General features: G+C 38.2%; 2 protein-coding genes across 2 annotated transcripts; both read right to left on the bottom strand.

Moving 5' to 3' along the window:
• Nucleotides 1-5,100: 5,100 nt before the first annotated feature.
• On the bottom strand, nucleotides 5,101-21,307 carry LOC308706090 (phosphatidylinositol-binding clathrin assembly protein; the record flags this gene model as incomplete). Its single annotated transcript, XM_081391474.1, has 18 exons — nucleotides 5,101-5,295; nucleotides 6,095-6,151; nucleotides 6,258-6,281; nucleotides 6,489-6,621; nucleotides 6,737-6,767; nucleotides 6,871-6,987; nucleotides 8,732-8,829; nucleotides 9,020-9,162; nucleotides 9,354-9,387; nucleotides 11,375-11,460; nucleotides 13,964-14,005; nucleotides 15,033-15,139; nucleotides 15,326-15,437; nucleotides 17,468-17,561; nucleotides 17,712-17,814; nucleotides 17,902-17,977; nucleotides 18,233-18,375; nucleotides 21,178-21,307. The coding sequence occupies 18 exons, from the start codon at nucleotides 21,305-21,307 to the stop codon at nucleotides 5,101-5,103; spliced, it is 1,725 nt and encodes a 574-aa protein (XP_081247600.1).
• Nucleotides 21,308-22,219: 912 nt separating this feature from the next.
• Nucleotides 22,220-26,101, bottom strand: rab38c (RAB38c, member of RAS oncogene family; the record flags this gene model as incomplete). Its single annotated transcript, XM_081390093.1, has 3 exons — nucleotides 22,220-22,844; nucleotides 24,941-25,221; nucleotides 25,909-26,101. The coding sequence occupies 3 exons, from the start codon at nucleotides 26,099-26,101 to the stop codon at nucleotides 22,677-22,679; spliced, it is 642 nt and encodes a 213-aa protein (XP_081246219.1). The 3' UTR covers nucleotides 22,220-22,676.
• Between the last annotated feature and the right edge of the window lie 1,291 nt (nucleotides 26,102-27,392).

Genomic DNA, 27,392 nt, shown 5'->3' with positions numbered 1-27,392 from the left:
AAAGTGTCAGTCTATTTGTACACCACTAGCACATGCTAATGACATTTTATTTTTCAACACTAATTTGCGTCATAGCCTACAATTCAATACGTGTCATCATCGTACAATCTACATACATGACGTACCCAAGTTTATTAGATCCATGATTAGTAATGACCTTAAAGGATTGCTGAAATCTCAGTCTGTAGCAAGCATAACTCATCCAAACTTGTCCCCAAAGCTACTTTACGCGAATGCAAGTGCATTTGCAGATAGTTGCTGAATCGCAAGGTGTTTTATATATGAGAGGCCGAAACCAGCTCATCCAGTGCAAGTAGGCTTTGACCATTTCATTTTACTTAACATATTTTTTTTGTCTGTTAAATTGGAACTTGGTTAGGATATTGGTTTACTTGTGGCCTTTTTGAGCACTTGAGCTTAACTAAGATTGTTTGTAGACGTTTAAGAGTCTTTCGTATCGACCTAGATTTATTGCAATATTGAGTTTTATTGAGGTGCTCAGTTTTATTTTGATTTTAGAAAATAAACATGTTTGCTGTCTCTGACAAACCAGCTGTTTCTTGTTTTTCACTGGCATGCCTTTTAGATGTTGAGAACTAGTGCGTCTTTAAAGGGGTCATATAATGGTACATGCACTTTTACAAGTTGATTGTACTGAAATGTGTGTTGGCAGTGCCTATACACAACCATCATAAAAAGATAAAAATCCATCCAATGTTTTTTTTTAAATCTTCTTATATGTTTCCCCCTCTCCTGAATCAAGCTAAAAATAGTATTTTGTATTTCAAATACATATTTTAAATACATGTATATGAAATACTGCCCATCCCTGCCTAGTTGTATAATTTCTTCCGATACTGCCCTCTGTAACCGGCAGGCGTGGCTTGGGAGTGGCCTCGTAGGGCAGCGAAGCAAGTGCATTCTGGGAGTTGTTGTCTGTCATCCACATGAGCCAAAAAAAAAAATGTTTCTGGCTTTTCTCAGTCTGGAAGGCAACAACTTCTGAAATAATTTCACATTTCAACTACATAACATCAAAAATTTTGTTTCTACACATTCATCTTTCCAGTGGTGAAATATCCATTTAAATACTGTTAAAATCAGATACTTTTACTCAAGTAATGGAGTAATTTTAGCTGTAAGGAATCTGTACTTTTTCTCAAGTATGGTTTTCAGGTACTCTTTACACTCCACCAGCTTCATCAAATACAGTGAGGAAAATAAGTATTTGAACACCCTGCTATTTTGCAAGTTCTCCCACTTGGAAATCATGGAGGGGTTTGAAATGGTCATCGTAGGTGCATGTCCACTGTGAGAGACATAATAAAAAATAAAAAAATCCAGAAATCACAATATATGATTTTTTAACTATTTATTTGTATGATACAGCTGCAAATAAGTATTTGAACACCTGTTTATCAGCTAGAATTCTGACCCTCAAAGACCTGTTAGTCTGCCTTTAAAATGTCCACCTCCACTCCATTTATTATCCTAAATTAGATGCGCCTGTTTGAGGTCGTTAGCTGCTTAAAGACACCTGTCCACCCCATACAATCAGTAAGAATCCAACTACTAACATGGCCAAGACCAAAGAGCTGTCCAAAGACACTAGAGACAAAATTGTACACCTCCACAAGGCTGGAAAGGGCTACGGGGAAATTGCCAAGCAGCTTGGTGAAAAAAGGTCCACTGTTGGAGCAATCATTAGAAAAAAATGGAAGAAGCTAAACATGACTGCCAATCTCCCTCGGACTGGGGCTCCATGCAAGATCTCACCTCGTGGGGTCTCAGTGATCCTAAGAAAGGTGAGAAATCAGCCCAGAACTACACGGGAGGAGCTGGTCAATGACCTGAAAAGAGCTGGGACCACCGTTTCCAAGGTTACTGTTGGTAATACACTAAGACGTCATGGTTTGAAATCATGCATGGCACGGAAGGTTCCCCTGCTTAAACCAGCATGTCAAGGCCCGTCTTAAGTTTGCTAATGACCATTTGGATGATCCAGAGGAGTCATGGGAGAAAGTCATGTGGTCAGATGAGACCTAAATAGAACTTTTTGATCATAATTCCACTAAACGTGTTTGGAGGAAGAAGAATGATGAGTACCATATCCCAAGAACACCATCCCTACTGTGAAGCATGGGGGTGGTAGCGCATCATGCTTTGGGGGTGTTTTTCTGCACATGCAGGGCGACTGCACTGTATTAAAGAGAGGATGACCGGGGCCATGTATTGCGAGATTTTGGGGAACAACCTCCTTCCCTCAGTTACAGTAGAGCATTGAAGATGGGTCGAGGCTGGGTCTTCCAACATGACAATGACCCAAAGCACACAGCCAGGATAACCAAGGAGTGGCTCTGTAAGAAGCATATCAAGGTTCTGGCGTGGCCTAGCCAGTCTCCAGACCTAAACCCAATAGAGAATCTTTGGAGGGAGCTCAAACTCAGTGTTTCTCAGCGACAGCCCAGAAACCTGACTGATCTAGAGAAGATCTGTGTGGAGGAGTGGGCCAAAATTTTTAGATTATGTCTCTCACAGTGGACATGCACCTATGATGACAATTTCAGACCCCTCCATGATTTCTAAGTGGGAGAACTTGCAAAATAGCAGGGTGTTCAAATACTTATTTTCCTCACTGTATGAGTTTGGTCGGCCAAGTAGTCCTGCCCACCACTGAATGTTGGGCTGCACAAAAGTGTTGACTGGTTAGTGGTTAGCATTGGCGAATTAGCCAAAAAGCATCTTTTACCATTGCTAGCCGTTTGAAAGTAGCCATGTATTCTGGTGGGGTGTACTAGAATATGTTTTCATGCTTGATTGTTAAAAAAAATCATTATTTTTCACATATTTTACATTATTACAGCATCTTTCTCCATTGCTAGCCGTTTGAAAGTAGCCATATATTCTGGTGGTCTTCTTTTAAAGGTGTCCACATATTTTACATTATTACAGCACCTCTTTCCCCAGTCTGGCTCGAACACGCCGATTTAGATGAAGCCCCTCCTTCTGAAATACGAAATGTGCTGTGATTGGTTAGCTGGCCCGGTGTGTTGTGATTGGCAGTGTTTAGCATGTTCGGGAAATGTCCTGCACCTCCATATCTTTGATTTCTTCTCTAGTGTAAATATTGCGGATGGCATCAATTTCAAACCAATTCATGCCCGATTAAGACCCTGACAATGTTAACGAAGAAGAGGATTGTGTAGAATGGATTTCATGCACAAACTCTGCAAGCACGGATTTCACAGGGCGTTTCAGAGTGGCATGTTTGTAATTTTCTTTTACATTATAGATACGATGTTATCCACCATTTAATCGTGATATTTGTCGGAAAACTAAGGTAATGCAAACAGTAATCGATCACAAAACCATGGTTAATTTTCCTAAGGAGCGGTGAACCGTCTTACAAAAGCAAGAGCTTACAAAAGCTACAAAAACAAGCTGTTTTTGGGAATTCTGTTAAATAAAATATCTCACTTTGGAGTGGACTTTGAGCTTTGTAACCTTTCAGATCTTTTTATGCTCAAACAGCAACATTACATACTAACTAAAGTTGAAAAGCATAATAGGACCCCTTTAAGCTTCAGTTGAAAAGTTGGCTTTTGAATTATTTCAGAAAATGAGCCCTGTGACCAACAAAAAAGCATGATTCTTTACACCTTTTGTTCATCATGATAATCTTCACAAATGAACTCAACTTTTATGAATTTTTTAACCTAAATACAGTTGCCAGAAGTAAAAAGCTAGGCTATAAACGAACTTCACCAGTCAAATGACTTCAGTGTCACCACCACTAAGCTTCCAACAACTCTTTCAGTCTTTATTTAAAAAACCTTTTCCCTGAATGTTTGAGTAAGAATAGTTTGCAAGAGCGCAAATCTGTGAAAGCGGACTATAGATTAGATGACGTTTAATGACCCTGACGACCTCTGTTGTCCCATTTAGCCACTTGTTTCTCTAGACAAGTACTGCTGTATTTTATGTCAAAGAATAAAACGTGAAAATATCTTGAGCCTTGTCTTAACCTTCAGAACAATGGAACCAGAATAGTGATATAGTATATCACTATTCCCTACATTACTCCACTGATGTTCTCAATTGAATGAGTGAAATACGCTCAGTGTATGTATTCTCTAGCGTCTAACTGTTGAGTGTGCATTGGCTGTACACTCGTTATTGAGGTGCATTACGGGAGTGAATGAGTGCACTTGATAATGTCCAATACTATGGTTTTGGACATCACTATAAACAGCTGTCCCCTCAAATAATGCACAATATAAGGGTATATGGGGCACTTTTGAACACAACCATAGTCATTGCCTTGGTATCTGACATGCACTTTTTGCCAGATATTTAATAAATGGTATCATTTCCATACAGAAACATACTGCTGTATTTTACTTTAATCCAAACAGCCATACCTTTACCATACCTGAATGAGGCATTACAAGTCATGTAGAAACAAATCGAACTTTTAAGGTGAAATCCAAAATGTTTGGGGACAAGACAAATGTACGAAAAGTGACCTGTACACATTTCTCCAAGACTCAAGAAATTGAGATGCCATCCGCTGTGGCACAATCAACATTGACAGTGGTTGATTCGAAACACTATTCAGGCAATGTGCATACAAAACCTTGGCTTGGTTTAGACATTATAAACATTGATTCAAGTGTGCACAATTACAACAATCACTTTTCCAAACAGGGGGGGAAGGGGAGGGGCTTGACATCATGACAACTTTTCATTCCACTGCAATTCACTGTACACTGTCATTCCGTTTGCATCAGCCAGTGACATCATCAAAGAGGGCTGCCTAAAAACACTAAATTTTGACACTTAGAAATTAAAGGTAACATGTAAAATGACATAGGACTGTTATGTCGCTGGATGGAGGGAGTATGTTACAAACACACGGGCTAAGGGGTAAAATGCCACATGAACATCTTCTGTCTCTTTGAGCCATTTGAACCGTTTCTCATGTCTGCCTTGCCATTTTTGGTTTTGGATTGGTTGATGTTTTTCCTCGGGCGTATGTGTCAGTTCAACATGCTCCTCAGTGCTACATGAAGTGCATCTGGAAAAAAAGGCATCTTATTATCACAGGTCACAAGCAGAGGTACGTACAGAAGAACAGCCTTTGGTGTAAGAAGTTAGGACGCTCTTGGACGGGGGTACCTGAGCTCCAGGGATTGGGGTGAAGGGATTGGTGGTGCGGAGGATGGGCTGGTTATATATCATAGGCTGGGGAGCCATCAAGGGCATTGACCCCATCTGCCCCACAGGAGGAGGAATCTATAGAGCAGTGAAAAAAGTTCAGCGTGAGTGTCGGACTTTTCGTGTCGTTCATATTCTTTAGTTTGGAAGAAATGAATACTTTTATTCATCAATGATGCATCAAATTGATCGAAAGTGGTAGGCATTTATAACATTTCTATTTAGAAATGCTGTTCTTTTGAACGTTCTGTTCCTCAAAGCAGGGTTTCCCACATGGGGGTTCATGAGTTGATGAATAGCTAATAATTATATTGAATGTACAAGAAAAAAATGGGGGCTTCACGATAATTGCGATTATCAAATCAAAGGCTCCAGTTTAATAAATAACTGTAATGTGTTTTGGAGTGAAGCACGCAGTGAATTTCATCATTTATCAAATATATATTTTTTTATTTTACAGTACAATTGTATATTATAATTGTAATTTACAACTGTAATATATCTTAATTTTATAATTAGAGTTAAAACATACTACAACTACAACTAATTATTACTGACATCAGTGGATGTGTCGCTAAATTAATTAAATATTTTTATGTCTAAGGGGTCCTGCCTCAAAGAGTCCTGAAAAAAATGTATCAGGGTTTCCACAAAATAATAAGAGCACCAAATCATCATATTTGAATGATTTTTGAACATTCAGCTTTGCCATTACAGGAAGAAATTACATTTGATTTAAAATTAAAAAAATTTTTATTGCATTAAAACACCTTACCGGCCCCGTACTTCTGAACAAAAAGTGTATAAAATAGTTATGTAAATATATTGAACCCCGAACATTATTAAGATGGCAAAATGATCAAGCTGAAACACGTACCATCCCATACACAGGCACTTGGGGGGTTGTCATCGGAAATGCAACCGGAGCTGGTGCCTGAGAAAGACAGAATTAAGCGTGCGGAAATATTTGTAACTCATTTATTTTGATAGTTCTTTGAATTTAGTTGATTCAGTCATGTTTATGTTCAAGCAGGACTTACATAGCCAGTATAAATCATTCCATTCTGTATCATTACAAAAACATGCAGAAGAGAAAGACAAAGACGTTACTGAGAATCACACAGAAATTATTTAGTGTTGTATGTAGTACACAGGCCACGTCTCTTGGATTTGAAATCGCATACATATTGTATTCAAACATATTATACGGAATAAGCAGACTGAAATTTTCTAACAGGCGCATGTCTTGAGCAATGAGTCAATTGCCATACCATCTGTGGCATCGGTATGGGAGCAGGGGCCAGGTGTGTGTGGCTCCAGGGTGCTGTCCCATTCATGGCTTTAGACTGCCAGTGGGAACCTCCAGACGCTTTTTTCTCCAAATGAGTCCAATGAACTTCAGGCCTAAAAAAAACATATTCATACGTCAGACTGTTACAGATGTACACATTGCAATAATGATTGTTAATCTTGTCAATAAACCTAAAATATCATACGCTTTGCATAATAAAAGCCTTACTTTTTGGCTGGGGGTCCTCCAAAATGTAAATCTATGACAAATAAAACATGCATTGTGAGCACAGGTATCACGGTCTGTAGTTTAATGTTTAATTGCCATAGAAACAAAATAAATGAGAGGACTGAAAGACTCACTGCCCACAAGATTGGCCAAGGACGAATCCAGATCATTAGTAAGTAATTTTCCTCCATTGTAGAACTGTGTGCCTTGACTTTGGACCTGCGAGGAGAGGGTGGGCTTCAAAAGTGCTCCTACGGGAAAGCCAATCTGGAAGATAAAAACAAGGCAATTATTTTTCAATATTAAAGCTGATAAAACTCCAGTATGCAGAGACAAATATAAAGGGCTGGGTATCAGTTTCTCAATTCAGATTTCGATTTGTATTTGTGTATTTCAGACTGATTTAAATTGATAACTCGTCTTTTTCAACTATTCATTAAAAGAACCTAAGTCATATGACTCGTTCGTACTTAGAATGGGGACGTTTTTGATTCACTGACAAGAACAGGTTGATTAGAGTCATTTGTTCATGAATCGGACTACACTAGTCATACTGTATGTTTTTGATTCACTGACAAGAACAGGTTGATAAGAGTCAAATCAATGCACTGCTTGTATTGTAAGTTTTTGATTCACTTTAAAGAACTGGTTGATAAGAATCATTATTCATGAATCGGACTACACTGCTTGTGGTGTATGTTTTTGATTCACTAAAAATAACTGGTTCATAAAACTAATTTGTTCGTGAATCGGACCACGCTGTATGTTTTTGATTCACTAAAAAGAACTTGCTCATAAGAGTCATTTGTTCATGAATCAGATTACACTGGTCGTGCTGTATTTGATTTACTAAAAACAACTGGTTTATACAGTAAGAGACATTTGTTCGAGAATCGGACTACACAGGTCACACTATATGTTTTTGATTCACTAAAAAGAACTGGTTCCTAAGTGTCATTTGTTTGTGAATATGACTACACAAGTCACGCTGCATGTTTTTGATTCACTGAAAAGAACTGGTTAATGAGAGTAATTTATCCATGAATCAGACTACACTGGTTGGGCTGCATGTTTTTGATTCTCTAAAAAGAACCGCTTCATAAAAATCATTTATTCGTGAATCAGACTACACTGGTTGGGCTGCATGTTTTTGATTCACTAAAAAGAACCACTTAATAAGAATCATTTATTTGTGAATCAGACTACACTGGTTGGGCTGCATGTTTTTGATTCTCTAAAAAGAACCGCTTCATAAGAATCATTTATTCGTGAATCAGACTACACTGGTTGGGCTGCATGTTTTTGATTCACTAAAAAGAACCGCTTAATAAGAATCATTTATTCGTGAAATAGACTGCACTGGTTGGTTGGGGTGGTGTGATTTTTCCCCCAAAACCACTTCACCAGAAATCCTGCAGCTAATTTTATTGGTTAAGGTTACAATGACAGGTAGGTTTAGGGATCAGTGTTTGGTGTAGGCAATCAGTACTGTGATTGACATGACCGATAAAATCTTAAGAATTGGCTGCAGGGCGGAATTTCCGCTGAACTGGTTTGTGGGGAAAAAATCACACGTTGGGGTGTATGTTTATGATTCACCAAAAAGAAGTGGATCATAAGAATCATTTATTCATGAATTGGACTACACTGGTTGGGCTGTACGTTTTTGATTCACTAAAAAAAACTGGTTCATAATTGGTTAGTGAATTGGACTACACTGGTGGCAATGTATATTTTTGATTCAATAAAAATTATGTATATTTTTGCAATCTGTTCGATGTCGCCACATGTCCAACAATTACAAACTTTTAAAAGTCAATGAACTCATTATAAAAATATGTAAATACTCACTCAGTTGAGTCCCAAAGAAGTAGAGAATGTGCCATGTAATAAAGAATTTAAGAAGAGCAAGATTAAAATTGTATCAGAGAAGAATGCTAAAACACTCAGAATATAGAAATAGTAAACTGGACAGTTTTGGGCCAGTTTAATTACCTCCCCAGCTGTTGTTAGTGGCCGGTAGGGTGGTTGTCTGAACAGGGGTGCTGGAATTATGTTGGAGATCAAAATGGTCATTGGTGAAGTTGTGCACACTGTTCAGGATAATGGGGAAAGAGCAATTAAACCTTGTAACGGGCACACAATTACTTCTGCAATTACTTTTTACTCATTTGTCTTTGGGAAAATGCGTTTGCTAAGTGAATAAATGCAAATATAGTAATACAGGGCAATGGTATTTCATATAGAAGTGCCACTACACTCGAAACACTCCAGAACATGTACCCGTTTGTGATGGTTAGATCAGGTGGACTGGACAGAAGCTCGGTGGCACCGCTGCTGGTGCAGCTACTGTTGGCACTGCCCACAGACTGCCCGCTGGGGGATACTGTCGGGGTCTGCATGCCAATGTCTTTGAGCTGAACAGCCTGCCGAGCAGAAATAACAGCATAAACCAACAACATTAATGCAGACAGTTTCAGTGAACATGTAATTGTTTGGATGAACATTTGCAAAAAAGAAGGAGTTTTGAAAATACGTTTCATGCTGTTGTGAAGTCTGCGCTCATTAACAATTTGACAGAGAAATTATGTGACAAATGAATAAGATTAGATCTTACCTTTGCAGGCTGTAGTCTGTCCCCCTCCACCTCCCTATGAATGCAAAAAGAGAATGATTCACTGGAACATCTAATCGCGGCTGATAGACAAACTAACACATCAATCGTGCTATTTTGTCAAGTTTCAGTGGAATCTGTGAAAACCTTACTGTAGGAACCACTATCAGCATCACAATATTGATTATGAGCAGAACTGTCATGCCCATTCAAACTGGCACCATTCAAAGTGGATTTTGAATGATTTTTGAATAGATAAAGTTGTATGATTATTGTAGGTAATAAAAAGTTTTTTTTCTAAAATGCTGGGGCAGAAATGAACTTTTGTCATGACTACTCTCAGAGTGATTGGCATGGTAATGGATATGACAATGTTGATATATGGTCATGGCGTAATAAATCTACTACACTGCTGCTGTTATTGCTGCTGCTGCTGAGCAAGTAAGACATGCTACTGCTGTACAATATAGCGTACATGAATTACCCATAGCAGATATATACAGGTGGAGCTGGGGAAGGTGGAGGGTTTCTGAAATGCTACAGAACTGCTACAGCAAATGCTGACCAAGTATTTAAAGGTTGAGCAGCGAGCTCATTGGCTACTGATTCAGCAGGAACCAATCAGCTGTGCCCTATAGAGAATGATGTGATTGCAAGTAGATTGAGTTAAGGACCAATTAGCCTGCACCATCTAGAGTTTCATGACAGAACTTACAGAAGTAACATAATCTTTATTATATGCAGCAAAGCAATTTTGTTTAAAAAAAATAATTAAAATCATAAAACAGAGAGGACATATTTAGACCCTCACAATTATGTGTCAAGGTCTGTAAATTAAAAAGATATTTTGACACCTTTATAAAAAGGCCAGTTTAATTAATGTCAAATGGATAACCTCAATATTAATAAATAAAATAAATTCATTAAGATGAAAACGGAAGTGTATTGAAGGTGTAACGAAAGTATTTTTAATACACACAACTTGTTTTAAAAGCAGTGGATTTCAAAGAGGGTCTCAAGATGACTTACAATTATTTACATTTGAATTTTAATTCATTTTAAAAGTGTGATTTCTAGACCTGTGGAAATTCATGTAAATTAATAAAATCTTAAAACTTCACTGGCATTTTTATAATGAATATACAGTTTTCTAGTTGTGCTAAAAGTAGAAATTGTGAGTGAAACACATTTTTAAAATATTGTGGAAAATGAGGGACCTTGGAATCGAAAAGGTTTAGAAACACTGATTTAGAGTGATTCAATCAAAATGTTGGATGAGAATGGTATACATTTTTGTTTGCACTTTATTTTACAGTACGTGCACTTGCATGTACTTACAGTGTACTTACCTAAGAAATATTGGGTAATCTAAGATAATTACAGGGATTAAGGTTAGGTTTAGGGGTAGGTTCAGGGTTAGTACCTAGTTGTTACCCAGTTATAGTAATTACCTAGTTCTGGCATGAAACTCTATAGACGGCGCAGGCTGCTAAGTCTTTGACTCATTTTTGTAGTGATCACATTATCTACATGGTACAACTGATTGGTTGCTGTTGCATCAGCGTCCAATGAGCTGCGGCTCAACATTCAAACAAATACCCCCCAGCTCCATCTGTATAGATCTGCTACAGGGGTTAAATCATGTATGTATCATGTACAGCATGTCAATATCTGTGAATGTATTGGTAGTAGCCAGTCTCAGTACTTGCTCGGCAGCATCAGCAGTGTAGCAGATCTATTCCGCCAAGACCAAATACATTAACATTACCATATTCATTACCATGCCAATCTCCCGAGAATTGTCATGACAGAATTACTGTAATAAGTACATAGTATGTACATGGGCAACAGGACTGTAAAATAACGTTGTTGGTTTTTTTTTTTTAGCATGAATACAAAGAGTACAATTCAAAGAGCTTAGTTGGCAGTTGTGCCTAGTTTCAGTACTCATTTTCATCATTCCTGACATGTATTTGTATTTGTCCATTGACCCTTAGACAGAATCCCAGCACATATTCAAGTACCTGCTGACAGTAGAGGCCTCTTTCATTTTCTTGCCCTCCAGAGAAGCCAGATGTTGTTCCAGAGCATCTAAGAGACTGTTGGGAGCCTGGTGGTGAGGTCAAGAAGGGATGAGGCAACACAGGTTTTAGGCAACACAATAAACTGGTTAAAAGTAGCAGCAAAAAATGATCAAAACAAAACACACACACACTCCATCATTTGCACCTAACATACTTCTAACTATGAATCGAAAAATAAGGAATTCATACATAAACAACTACATGTATATTATTCTACTGTTCTGTCTTTTATTCTTTCTCTCACACACTCATACCTTCACACACACAAAGGCTGCGTAACTAAGAGAACCTAATAGTGGTTATGAGTCTCTGAAAACAAAGGGGAAACACAACAGAAGTAATTTAAGTGGAAAGGGCTTAAGCTTAAAAGCTACACATGCAAAACAATATCTGTTTCCCATGCAAGTTCTCCAACAGGCCGTTTAAGACCAGTGAGGTCAACTGAGATCACTTGAGAAGAATTAATACTATGAAAAACGGAAAGCAGACTGACCTACAAGGAGATTGTTCTAATCATGCACAGGATATAAACACACATACTGCACGGGTATCAAATGCCACAGCGGAACCTGCTAATCTTTGGATTCCACTTGGATTTCTTGGAAATCAATCAGGAGTCAAATTTTAGCTATGCCGCTTTTAGTGCTGATTGCAATGTCTGCATGGACATTTTGATAGAATCTGAAACACTTGGAAGCCAAAGCAGGTTAACCAAAGAAAGGCAAACATTGAGTGAGACCAGTCCACGCTGCCAGTTTTCTATGCTCGTATTGCAGTTTCGCCCAAAAAGAGCAACGTCAATTGAATCGAAATGTCGGCCGAAAGGATTCGGCACGCGGGCATGTGCGTCTGTTCTTATACAACATTTGCCTTTGGGCCACGAGCTGTGTCCGGTGTACATGCCAATTCAGAGGAGGAAATTTCATGAATAACAAAAGAGCAGATTTCTCAGACGTGTAATTTGAAGGAAGACACAATAGCGGGAGCGTTCTACTGAGAAATCTGAAACATATGCAACGAAACAACACACTATTAAAGGAGAGATAAACAAGGAAGAGAAGTTAAGACAAGGGTTCTACAGGAGCAGGAGTATACAAAAGGCCGTGATTAATATCTATCTTACAGCAAAGAAAAGGCACTTAAATAGGACTTATGAAATAAGCCTAATCAATGGTGCTAATGATAGAGTACTTGAGAATAGAACGCAGGCCTTCTGAATACTGCTTCAGCTTAAGTAAACAAGGCACTCCTTCCAATAAAATGTTTTGTTGACATGGTTGAAGTACCACTTTGTAGTGTGCCAGCCCAACACCTTCAGGAGTCCCTGTCCAATGTAAATGAAAATGTCAAATATGCCAAATGGTGGCAAACTGAAGGGGGACGTCAATGCCCGGCACCCTGGCAGAATTGTTAAGAGACGCAGGAAAACCAGGTCTATATTTGGCAGCGCTGCTGACTATAAAACTTCGTGAGGTGCCAGGCAGAATTTAGTCCCCAGCTCCAGTTTTGAGGCATTCTTATTTATTTGGTGCACATTCACTGTTCTACCCAAGAAACTATCCAAGCAGAATACCCTACCAGTACAGAGATATATGGCAAAGGTGAGTGCTTCCAGGTTGGGAGATGTCTTTATTTAGCGAGCCCGTGGCCCGCGACGTCAGACTTGCCACGTACAGCGCGGCAGAGATCATCGCACAAGCACCGTTTAGCCATATATCAATCCGTGTAAAAGCCGCCTTTTCGCTGTCTCTGACAAACGACAGACCGTTCAAACGGAAGTCATTCATTTCCAATGGGAAATTGCACGGGACGCCAAATTTGCGGACTGGATTTGAGTATTCTAACTTCTGCGATTAGACTGTATGCAACGGTTGTTGTGTATTCCAATCAAACTATAAGCACGACGTGAGTTATTTTTAACTAAATGCTCTGTAGAATTAAGTCTGAAATAACTATTTTTATAATTGTTAAACAGTTATTTACAATGATAAGCACTGGAACGGGATTTGTGGACAAACAATTTTTCCTTCCAACCATAGTGTTGGTGAATAAGCGGAGGATAAACGCTGTTGCGCTCAGTCGTATGCGAGTGTCAGAGACGGTGAAAACGTGGCTTTTGGAAGTACAAGCAGTCAAATTTCTCATGGGTATATGCCAGTAAGAAATAGTGGCTTGAGGGGCAAGCACTAAGCTTTAATGAGACCTTAACTGACTTTTCATTACTGATCAAATGTGGCTATAAACAAGGCAACGGCTATCAGAGATAGCACCTGTAAAAATTCACATAGACTATAGCTTTGGTACCCATTTACCTCTGGCGACAACAGAAAATGCAAAACAGCACATCTGATTCCTTGGGAGTGCGCGGGTATGGAGTAAGTTTCTTGAGGCCCCTATCCTAAAAGTCTGATAGATGAGGGGGAAATCAAAAGAAATCAGGGCTGGGGATGATGGTCTATGGGGTGAGGCGTGAATGAGAGATCAGGGTGAAGCCACATGAGAGAAACTGAGATGAAATGCACCACTAACCTGTGAGAGATCTGGGATGTCAACCTGATCAATTCCAACTTGCTGTGACACAAAAGAAAAGGAAGGGAGGGAGAACGGAAAACAAAACGTGAAACCAAACGGTAAAAAGAGAAAACCGAGGCACGTGGAGAAGGGAGAAAGAAGAATTAAGAAAAAGAGCCATTACTCCATGCAGTGTATGAGGAACAAAAAAGAGAGAATGGACGACTGGATGTACACACACACACAGAGACATTGAGGTTCTGGAGATGGTGTAGTAGATGATGAGTGAAAAGACACTTGTAGGTCAATGGTGAGATATTTACATGACTAGGTGAGAAACATCCAAAAGAAACACACAACTAATGTTGACTTTGGAAAAAAGACAAGAAAAACAAATGGCATACACACATTGTTATACAAAGAAAGAAATGTGCTCTTAAAGTCAACTTTAGTCAGTTTTTGGATAGCACTTCACCCTCTTCCTGAAGAGTCATATTATTCAGCCAGAAAGCAAAATAAAGGATTTAACAAAAAGAGAAGAAACCAAACAAAAAACTCAAGAAGGATGTGCTTAGCATTTTTCCCCAATGTATGCCTCCATACACATCAAAATAATGGGCTTTACAGACAAAAGTAAACAGCTAAATTCCAACCATCACACTGGCACAGTTGTCAAAAATATCAGGTGCCCGCTATTCATTCGTCTCTACAGTAGCAAAGCTTTATCTTTGAGGCTTATCTTATCTTGTCATTTATGCAATTGTTTATCCAATAGTTCCTAGGAGCCAAATTGACAACTGTGCCCGTATCCAAACTGCAAAACAAAGGTTCAACTCATCGTTTGCACATTAAAGGACTGTCGTTGCAATCGTGTCATAGCTCTGTTCTTGCTGTTGTTGAGAGGGACAGATAGATAGAGAGACTTTCTGCTAAGGCATGCAGTGCAGGCACCAGAACAGGCAGCATGAGGGGGGACCTCCGATACAGGTTCTTGGACCAAAAGGCAAGAGGGACATTTAGCAAAAAAGGGCCTGAATAAGATGAGCCCAACCATCCCATGCATGGATTAGATCTGGAGATGTGTTACCTCTGCCACCTTGAGAAACTCTGAGAGCTTGGTCATCCTGATAAGAAACTTCTTGTATATTTCCAGCGCCTCTTTGCATTGATTCTTCTTCATATTAAAATATTTCTCTTTGAAGTAAAGAAAAAAGTCAGTTTAGCAAGTTGCAATTCTCTTTGAAGTACAAACTACTGTATTACATTCATATGTAAAAGCCGCTGTGACCAACGGCTTTTGCGCTGCACGCTCATATGAGGACACAAGCTACTGAATTACTGAAATTACATGGAAACAAAGCTCTGAGGTGAATGTATTACCTAGCAGATTAATGACACCCTCGTTGTAAGCAGCAAAGATGCGGATAGAGTCCTTGAAGAGCAGCGTGAAGGCACAATTGATCACCCCATTGGTCAGTTCATTAGAGCTGGCCTACAGGGAAGCACAAAATCACAAATGTAATCAAAACATGAGCCTTTAAATGCCAGCTTGCTGTTTCTCTGCATTCCTACTAGGCGTCTATAAATCATCAAGCAATCTCAAGCTTCCAAACTCTCCTGCTGTTGCTTCAAAAGCCACATCTGAAGCACCATAATGTGTGTATCTCAATAGCTGTAAGGTTTTAATTGCACCTTACTGTTTAAAACAGGAATGTTTGTCATAAATATCAGGTTACGGAAGACTGTCTGAGTGATTTCATGTGCTTTATATCTTGTAATTTAGTTCAATTACATTTTCTTTTTATTCTAAATATTTTAATTGAATTCATATTTTTCCCTAAATGTTCTATTTTATATTTTTGTAGAGTGTTTTTTGTTAATATATATATATATATATATATATATATAGAATATTTATAAACACACTATCATTCAAAATGGTATGGTATGGTAATATTTGTTTTGGTTTTGAAAGAAGTCTCTTATGGTCATCAAGGCTGCATTTATTTGATCAAAAATACAGTAAACAGTAATATTGCGAACTATTACTGTTTTCTATGTTAATATATTTAAAAATGTAATTTATTCCTGTGATGCAAAGCTGAATTTTCAGTGTCACATGATCCTTAAGAAATCATTCTAATACACTTATCTTCTGCTGAAGAAACATTTCTTGGTTATTATTACAGAAAACAGTTGTGCTACTTAATATTTTTGTAGAAATCGGGATACATTTTTTTAAGCATTATGTGATGATTTACTGTGAACAGAAAATTTAAAGGGGTGGTAAAATGCCCTTTTCACAAGATGTAAAATACGTCTCTGATGTCGCCAGAGTGTGTATGTGAAGTTTTAGCTCAAAATACCCCACAGATATTTTTATATAGCATGTTAAAATTGGCACAGGGGGCGGAGCTACAACAGTTTGTGTCCTTTTACCTCACACAGACATGCACTGAAATTTTCAAAAAATGTATGTTCAGCCTTTATGTTCAAACCAGAGTCAGACAAAGATGGAGAGACTCAAGAAGAAGTGACAACATGTAGAATGCAACAGGACATTTCTGAATGGTTAAGTTGACGAATTTAGGTAGCTTATGTGTAGCTATCTTCTAGTCATTGATTAGCATATTCTGTCATGATAATCCATAAATCACGTTCCCGGGGGCGGGGTTTATGTACATTTTTGGGTTAGTAATGTCACTAACCCGGGAGGAATGTTGTGTAGTCCCTACTAGCCGTTAGTTGTAGTCCTTAAAAAGCGATTTCTTTAAAAGAAAATATCTCCCTTTGCTTTGAACTTTGAGCTTCGTAACTTAGCAGATGTTGTTTATGCTCAATCAGCAACAATAAACACTAACTAAAGTTAGAAAAGTGAAATCATAATCAACCACCCCTTGAAATGATATATATATATATTTTGTAACATAATATGTCTTTGTGGAATAAAAGTATTAACTTTAAAAAAACACTCAAAAATATATATAGGCCTATAAATATTTTATACATATTTAAATGATTCTTTACTGCTGAAATGTCTACAATGGGCTGTTTAAAGACAATATTCCCATTGTGACATCTTAGCCCCTGACACTTTGACGACATGCCCTGCAATTGGGAACATATGTGTTTTTATTCATAAGGAAAACAGCCGTGAAAAACTGCAGAAAAGGAAGGGCAGATGTGAGACAAACAGACTAAAGAACTAGTCCTGAAGATAGTAATCAGATGTTTATTTAAATCAGGAACACACTACACAACTTTCTGTTAATTCTGTCAACTCCGAACACACAAAATCTTTAGACTGGCGCAGAAATTCGGCAACTATTGCCGACTCACCCGGATCGCAAATCGGGGAAAAAATCGGAGAAAAAAGTGTAGTGTAGTGTATTCCAGCCTTTGGTCATAATTACACTATTCTACCTACAAAAATACTGACAAATATCATGCATTCTTGTTTTATTCCCACACAATGTTCAATTTTACATCTGAAAACTGAAACATAGTGTATGTATTCTGTACCTCAAAGTCCAGAAGAGCGTCCAGCTGATTCTGAATGATAGGTAGAGTCTTCATCAGCTTTTCTATGCTCATCGTGCGCATCACTCCATCGGTCCTGCGCAGAACATATTGATGGTGTGTGAGGTTACACATAGTTGAAACTGAAAGATGTGACCAGTGACCACAACTGTACACCTTCAAAGGCTGCCGTTTCCAATGTCGCCATTTGTCTTATTTGTCTCATTATGGTATATTTGCCCCTCACCCTCTTTTCATCTTGGTGAAATCAACTGCAACGAGTCTGTAGGACAGAGCCCTCTCGGTCAGATACCTGCTGTAACGTCTAATGTAGATGGACATATCGTAACCTACAAGAGAAGTTCAATGCTTTAGACATGCAGCATAAATCTGGTCCATGAATGCACTTATATTGAAGTATTAATTATTAAACATACCTTGTAATGCGCCTTTATCTATGAAGTTATTCAAGTTAAAGAGTGTGCTTCTTGATGCAAGGTACTGGATAAACCTCTGGATGATGAAATGTAAGATACAGATAAGCAAGTGAAGGGGGATCAATAAAGCAAACTGGGTAGAATAATAACAATAAATGCCTTCAGAAAGAATATAAAAACAAGAAATCTTTAGTTTCACAACTACCCGAAAGATTTAATACTTCAAAAATCTGATAGAATGGCCCTGGCAAGTACTGTAACATTGATTTTGTGACACTCTACGGTCCACTGAGAAAGTGACAAGAAGAAGTATTCAGCCAGAGACTCTTACCTCATTGCCGTACATCATAAGGTGGTGTGTAGTAATGAGAGCTTTAAAGACCACCACCCAGCTTTGATTTGCTGTCCTCTCAAACAATGTGTCAGCCAAGTGAGGTATATTCACGTTCAGCTCATTGGTGCAGTGCATTAGATCTGTGCAAAAACAGGACAGGAACAATGACTGTACATGATCCAGAACAATTACATTGTGGTTGAATAAGTATGTGTATATGTACCAGTTCAAAAGTTTGGGGTCAGAAAGATTTTTTTAAAGAAATTAATACTTACATTATTCAGCAAGAATGCATTAAATTGGTCGAATGTTGCATATTTTTATTTTAAATATATACAATGTTCTATTGAACTTTCTATTCACCAAATATCCTGAAAAAATGTATCATGTTTCCACAGAAATATTAAGCAGCACAACTGTTTTCAACATTGATAATAAGGTTTTTTGAGCACCAAATCAGCATGTTAAAATGATTTCTGAAGGATCGTGTGACTCTGAAAACTGGAGTAATTATGCTGAAAATTCTACATCATAATATTTCAACATGCTCTTGTTCTTACTGTATTTTTGATCAAATAAATGCAGCCTTGGTGAGCATAAGAGAATTTAAGAAATCTTATGGATCCCAAACTTTTAAATGTATAAAAACATTTAAAAGTTCTGTGTGTGTGTGTATGTGTATATACTATATATATATATATACACTTCCCAGCCAAAAAAACAACAACAAACAAACAAAAAAGGAGGAGACTTCACAGTGCTTGAGTCTTGCATTGTCAATACAGGATCTTGACCAAAACTCTTGATGGAAATAATATCACAATATTTATTTTCATCAAGAGGTCTCCTCCAGCACATTCCCAAGACTTTCAATGAATTTAAGGTCTGGACCATTCTTTTACAATTTGAGCATGATATAAATTTGGGCATTGTCATCCTGGAATATGGCCGTGATGTGTGTTCCTACATGGTTGTTTAAGAAATGAAAAGCTACACACTCCAACAGTTAGGGTTAAGAAATGTTCCCAAACATATCATAGGCTAGAAACATAATAATCCCTGAAATAATGATCCAATCATAGACTATATTTGACTATAGACTATACATAGACTATCCAATATTTGCCTATTTAAATCCAAACAGCGACTTTATTTCTGGCCAGGCAGTGTATATTTTATACATATGGAACAGGTCTGGCTATTTCAGCTACACCCATTACTAACAGGTGCATAAGTAAAATAAAAAATATCATCCAATTTACTTAAACGTTTTTAGTAGAATCTGGTGTACCAATGAATGTGAAGTCCATAAAGAAATTATTTACGAGCGAGTCTTGTGAATAGCCTACACAAAGCCCAGACCTGAACCCTTTTGAAAAACCTTTTGGATGAATTGGAAAGCTGACTACGATTCAGAGATGCTCTTCTGGGAGCAAATCCATGCATTCATGTTCCAACATCTAGTATACAGCCTTCCCAGAAGGATTGGAGCAGTTAGTGAGTGCTAACTCACTATTAACACCAAACCAAATGTTCAATAAACAGGTTGTTTTGCTCAGATGTCCACATACCACATAGATATAAGGAAAACATTTTTCATTCTATAGCTTTGTACAATTTAACCAACAAATATGATTCAAATTCAAAAAGATATTTCATACCTACTATGTTTATCTGTTGTCTACTTCAGTGGTTCATAATTATATTAAGGTAAACTGCCAGAAATGAGCTGTTTCACCATGATAGAACAATCCATAGTGATGCCGGTCTGCTATCTAACATGACATTGCTTGAATAGCGGTTACTCAAAAGTTACACTTGATTTCTCCCTAATTAACTGATAATAAAACCTGTGTCGGTGAATGCTAGCACATATTCAGAGAACACCTGCTACCTTTATTACTTTGTAGGAGGCTGGCAGTTTATTAGATCTGCAGGCTGCTTTCTTTATGTCTCCCAAAGGACATCTGCTCTGGACTCATTAACTGACAGCTTAATTGATAATCTGTTCCATTAATCAACTACACTTATTTATTATTAGTGAACTGAAAAAAGCTAATTTTGACCAGTAAAGGAAGGTGCATCCTCACAATGGTGGGTGTGATTAAAAAAAACTGACCGCAAATGCAAATATCAGTCATACCATGCCAAAATTAGCAATAGTATTTCGATTTCAGAATCAAATATCTCCGTCATTGTGACTCATATCTGTAAATAGGCTATAAATATCTACAATGACACTTTCTGCATTAACCTTAACAAATGTAACACAGCATATGTTCAGTTAAAACAGATTAAGGTGATGCAATATGATAAGCTACAAACATCACTGCATTGATACTGCTGTCACCTTCAATGACTCAGACTAGGATAGCAAACACTGTAAGTCAACAATGGAGAAATAGCAACAACACCTTTAAAAAAATGAATAAAGGTTTAAGTCACGAGCAATTTGCACCTTGCATTGTGTACGCGAGCTAATCTTCATCATGCTATGCCCTTGACATTGTATGTTTCCTATAAGGAATCAGCCTTAAAATTATTAAGTACACGTTGGCTACATAAGACTCTGCATAATTATTTAATGTGGCATGCATAATATCAAACTGATTTAAATGTATTTCGAAAAAATAATAATAAATAAATAAATAAAAACGGTCATGAGGTCCCAGTCGTATCGTATGCAAATTGGCCAGTGTGTCAATCACGCATTCTAATCAGCATTACGGACTGTGAACGTGCCACGGTGACCTTCGGTGAATTGATGAAATGATCTCTATAATGGCTGTCAAGAAATAGGCTAATTTACGGTAATTATAGGTAAGGTTGTAAATAATAGCAAATGATCGGTCAGCAAACAGTCAATCTAAATGGAAGCCGAAGCACAGTGCAAAACACAACGGGTGACATTTCGCTGCGTTTCCCCCCCTGCTTTAACCTACAATCAAGGTGCTTCTTCTTGGGCGCGCTGACTTCGTGCGTAGTGGCCTTGCACACGGCTTTGCTGATGGCAGATCCGGTCATGCTGTGCTGAGCCGCGGCGATCCGGTCCGTGATGGACTGTCCCGACATATTACGATTTTCAATAAATCGTCCCTCAAACAGATCTATTCACTGCAGGGGTGTGTGTGGGAGCCTGCTCCGTGGGTTTAGTCGGTCTTGCGGAGAGCGCTACCCTGATACGAACCGGACACGGGCGAGGATGCTCTGACATTCAGATAACGGCAATCACCGCGCGCTGAAATGATGACAGTATAATGACAGATCGTGATTTAAATAGGCCTACCCGTTCAGCACGCGCAAAAAGGACACCGTGTTACTCGCTAGCCTCCGGTGTTACCGGTTAACCATGTAACTGCTGTTTAAACGAAGCGTACTGCGAACGAAAATGGAGCAAAACCGGTTCAATTGGAGCGTTCTTGATGTCTAGCCGCGGAAAATCTCGCCCTGATTCATTGCATGAGCGAAGTAGGTGCATCACGGAATTTGATACCAAGCATCATTTTCCAAATTCCTTCAGCGCGCTTTCGCGTTAACGTGTATAGGCTAAATGCACGCGCTGCTGAGAATATGAACTATTAAATGGAGATTATCCCAGTCAGACAGTTGCAGCAGTGGTCCGAAATGTGAAAATTCAGGATCTCGTCGATGACATCTTTGATGAAGCAACAATTCCAATTTCCTATTAACAGTCGGACGCTCCGCGCAAAATGGCAGTATCAGAATCAGGTGACTGGAGAGGGGGGCGATTGGCCTGTGTCAGAATATCTGGGGTGGGCACCTTAAGGTGGAATTTCCGCACTGCTTTAAACCCCCTCTGTACATACAAGAATGCATCAGACGGCCATTTCAGAGTCTTTAATGGTGCGCCTTGCTTCTTTTCATTGCACAAGCCTGGATTGCGCAGGACTACAATAACATATTCAAGAGCTTACATGGAGGAAAAATACTGCATGCTTTATTTTTTAATGCAAGAGGTTGCAGGATAACATTCCTACACACTGGAGCTGTGTGTGTATTAAGCCATTCTGTGTGCACATGATCGTTTTTGAAGCTTATTTAACTGAATCAGAGGCCACTTTTTTAATAAATATGACATGCTTACAAAGTGTCCACACACAAAACAAAAAGAAAAGGCATATTTGACCTAGATTAAAATAGTACCTGGCTAAAAGTGTAGAGCGTTCACCTGTAAACGGAACACTGATGAGTCAAAGCGCTCAAATCGAAGCGCCACCAACACTGTCTAATTATGTGAGATTTCACGCTATATATAATCAGCACAATCCTTTTTTCACAGTCCCCGCCATTTTGTTGCATTTCTTGTCTCTTGAAGATGAATCTCATTGTTTTGGGTACCATTAAATGGCTGAGTCCTGTTAAATCTCTAACAAACTGCTATATATTTTCAGTTCTTTCTCACTGACTTTCATCCTCTTATTCAAAATTTGGAACAGGCTGTGCATCTGCCTCGGACCCGTTCTTTGGTGTTGTTGTTGTACCCGGGGAGGGCCACCACATCTGGGTCTGTGTTGCTGATGATGTTCTCCTCATGGGTTAAAATGTGATCCACCAGACATTTAGCTGCCGCCTCGATGTTTGTGTTCTCCTTCAGTGGGCAGAAAATCAAACAGAGTGTCATTCAGACAATAAGATCTCAAAGCATAACCCTAAATTACAGTCACACTCATGAAATACACTCACCTAAAGGATTATTAGGAACACCATACTAATACTGTGTTTGACCCCCTTTCGCCTTCAGAACTGCCTTAATTCTACGTGGCATTGATTCAACAAGGTGCTGAAAGCATTCTTTAGAAATGTTGGCCCATATTGATAGGATAGCATCTTGCAGTTGATGGAGATTTGTGGGAGATCGAAGCTCCCGTTCCACCACATCCCAAAGATGCTCTATTGGGTTGAGATCTGGTGACTGTGGGGGCCATTTTAGTACCGTGAACTCATTGTCATGTTCAAGAAACCAATTTGAAATGATTTGAGCTTTGTGACATGGTGCATTATCCTGCTGGAAGTAGCCATCAGAGGATGGGTACATGGTGGTCATAAAGGGATGGACAATGCTCAGGTAGGCCGTGGCATTTAAACGATGCCCAATTGGCACTAAGGGGCCTAAAGTGTGCCAAGAAAACATCCCCCACACCATTACACCACCACCACCAGTCTGCACAGTGGTAACAAGGCATGATGGATCCATGTTCTCATTCTGTTTACGCCAAATTCTGAATCTACCATCTGAATGTCTCAACAGAAATCGAGACTCATCAGACCAGGCAACATTTTTCCAGTCTTCAACTGTCCAATTTTGGTGAGCTTGTGCAAATTGTAGCCTCTTTTTCCTATTTGTAGTGGAGATGAGTGGTACCCGGTGGGGTCTTCTGCTGTCTGAAGTCTGTCATGTAATGTAATTTATTCCTATGATGGCAAAGCTGAATTTTCAGCATCATTACTCCAGTCTTCAGTGTCAAATGATCCTTCAAAAATAATTTTAATATGATGAGCTGGCGCTCAATAATCTTTTCTTATTCTTTTCAATATACTGTACGTTAAAAATGCTCAATATTTTTGGTGAAAACTGTGATACATTTATTTTTAGGATTCTTTTATGAACATAAATGTATTTGAAATAATGATTTGTAAGATTATAAGTTCATAAATCTTTACTTTCACTTTTGATCAGTTTAATGCAGTTCAATTTCTTAAATCAATCTTACTGACCCCAAACTAACGAAATGTAAAAGTCCCATTTGTAAGTCAAATATTATTCTAATGCATATTTATCTGGATATTTCATTCATGTAATACTATGACATGCATACCTAACATACAAAACCATAATTTTTTTTGGCCAGTCCATGTGTAAAGAAAGCATTGTCTATTCAGCCCAGATCATGTGACATTTACCCAGGGATGAATGCAACAGTTGTATGGCATAACTTTTAATGCAACTCTAAAGGCCTGTTCATACCAAGAACAATAACTATAAAGATACCAATAAAATGAAACGATATTGTTGGAATCACTTTCAGAACAATTTTTTCCCCCAGAAGATGAATGATAAAAACATTGACAGCCAATCAGAATCAATCCTGCTTTAAGAGCTCGAGCATTTAAAGTGCCAGAGGACATTACTGAAGCGCGCGCTTATAAACAGAATGATAGTTATCGTTCATGGTGTGAATGGGCCAGTTTATGGTTGAAAATATATAGGCAAGGCAGTTGTAAACTGCATGGTAGTATTTAAAATTGTATTAACAAGTAACAAAAATAATAATAAGAGAATAATGTACAAATAAAATGTGCACACTCATAATGTGATTAAGGGTGATCCAGAGTTAAAATATTTCAGACATTATTGTGTTAAGCTATTTATTCCAGGAACCACTTTATAGCCCCATCTGCACATCATTCTCCTTTCACACAACTGTGTAACTCATTAAAGTGGGCCTGTAGATGGTAAACAAAAGGCCTTACTGCTAACTAGCACAATGCATTCTTGCTGTATTTGTTCTAAATGCAAACACATACACAACTCCTGATTCTGTATTTGTGAAAATAGAGCAGAACCAATGGATCATCAAGAACACAACACCCGTGAAACTACTAAGCAGTTTTTTTGGGGGGGGGGTTTCATATATAATATGGTCAGATACTCTTGCTTATAGGGACGCAAAATATACCCCTCACCTTTGCAGAGGTCTCAAACCATCCCACAAATCCATTCTCTTTGCAGAATGTGTCAAGCTTTGGAATCTGGGAACGCAGCCCCTCACGTGATTGGTCAGACTTATTGGCTAGAAGCACGGCTGGGACAGGTTTGCCATTGCTGAGAGTGACCTTTATGTCCAGGTCGTCTTTCCATTTCTGCACCGCATCAAACGTGGAGGCTCTGGTCACGTCAAATACTATGAGGGCTCCCACAGCCTCCCGATAGTAAACCCTTGTCATGTTCCCATAGCGCTCCTGTCCTATGACAAATGTGGGATGGCAAACTGGAGGTCAAACATCACTCAGACACAAATAGCATCATGTTTTTAATCATTGAGTGTGTTATTCTTAGTAATAAATCCTACAATATAGTCTAAGAACCAATGCATTTATCTGCTCCCTGTGTGTGTGTGTGTGTGTGTGTGTGTGTGTGTGTGTGTGTGTGTGTGTGTGTGTGTGTGTGTGTGTGTGTGTGTGTGTGACTCTCTAACTCTCATGTGACTTTAGCACGAGTATGAGACTAGCTGAGATTAACACAAGACACATTCCTTCACATTCACACAAGGGAAATCAGTGGGAAGAGATTTCAGAGAGGCAATAGCAAACCTTATTATGATTTGTCATACTATACGGACCGAATAGTCAAAATAATCTGTCTATATCTATTAAATATATATAGCCTATAATAGATATAATAGATATAAATATAGAATTAAATATAAATATAATAAATAAATATAATAGATATAGAATTAAATATAATAGAATATATAATAAATATACATTAGATATATCTATCTAATGTCTTTTGACCTGCACCCTAAGTAATGTTAATGATTTAACATCTTTAATTAAGCATTTTATGAACTAAAGGAACACCAGTGGGATTTAAAAGAAAAAAGTTTACCATAAAAAGTAACATTAAACATAATAATGAGATGACGTACCTGCTATGTCCCATAACTGCAGCCGGACCACCGTCTGTTTGTCCCAGTGAAGGACTTTCAGAGCAAAATCCACTCCAATAGTCGCGCGATAATGTTGAGAAAATACCTGATGAACGTATCGCTTGATTATTGACGTTTTTCCAACTCCGAGGTCTCCGATGACCAGAACTTTGAACAAATGTTCTTTCTGCATGATGACTTAAAAAATAGCAAATAAACAACCGGATCATAAACGCAGTGACCTACTTTTTGTAAAGTTTGTAGCACGAGTGCTCTTATGTATCACAGCTTATCCATTGATCATTGTTAAAGGATTACAGTTTGTAACAGGCACGCGCTCTTAAAAAGTTTATATAATGCTCAAAAGTTAGGTCAAACCGCTATGTCATGTTACTTCGAAACGGTGCTCGTCCTTCTTACTATAGCCTACGTTCCTACATGCTTTACCTTCCCATTTAGTTCCACATATGAGAAAGAAACGTGGACGTATTTAAAAAAAAAAACGAATATAAGTGTATAATAATTAAAGTGTTTTTCTCCAAAGAACTGGTAAATGCCACGGATGAACTCAGCTTCTTCAGATACTGTCAAGTATAGAGTGATGGAACGCCACGCCCATTAAATCACGCTGCGTCATAGCCACGCCCCGTCTAAAAATTGTTTGATTGAAATTTATTTTTAGCCCTTCGTGGGAATAGAATTAGTAATAATAATGTTTTTTTATACTTTAAACGTTTTATATTTTAAACATATGCCAGACTTTCCAATTAGCATGAAGGGTACGTATTTTGAAAGTAATTTCTATTTAGGCTACATTTTATTTACAATTTACATTGTTTATTTATTTTTTCATTTAATGTATAATATGCATTATTTATTCATTTTCTATTTTACTACTCGAATTCTTCGATTTATTGTGTTTGTTTTTAACAATGCAGAGGTTTGCAAACTCTGTTTTTATTGTTTTAGTTTATGCATTTGTTTCCAATTTACTTTTCGAATAAAATGTTTCCATTTATTTTCAGCTGATATTAAAATGCTTACAATGAAATGATGTGGAAGCAGCAGTGATGGGAGCTTGCATATTAATCATTTTGAACAAGTAGCGTAGGCTACATGGAAGTGACAGCAGAGATTTGAGACACGGCCAGCAGTGCGTCGCTCTGGCAGTTATTACGGTAATGGTACTGATGAGGGATGAGTCAGGCCATATGATGCTGATGATACTGCCATTTCATCAGCACATTTTCACAAACATCTCTTTATCCCTAATCATTAGATTGACAAAATGAATTTACAAAGAATTTATGGGCGTTCTGAAAGTAATAGGTCTTAATGCAAACGCCCAAGACGATTATGGTCACTCGTTTGGTCATTTAAAGCATACTCAAAGCGCGACTAGTTGCACATTTATCCTCACAAACATTCGGGTGTGCTTGGATGCCTTGCCGGGGAACGTCACGGTGTTATACGCTTTCTGACTG

Source organism: Scardinius erythrophthalmus (genome assembly GCF_964197995.2).
Source record: "Scardinius erythrophthalmus genome assembly, chromosome: 17".
In the NCBI taxonomy this organism is placed as follows: Eukaryota; Metazoa; Chordata; class Actinopteri; order Cypriniformes; family Leuciscidae; genus Scardinius; species Scardinius erythrophthalmus.
The sequence above is the reverse complement of the archived record's forward strand: the minus strand, read 5'-3'. Positions and strand labels throughout refer to the sequence as shown.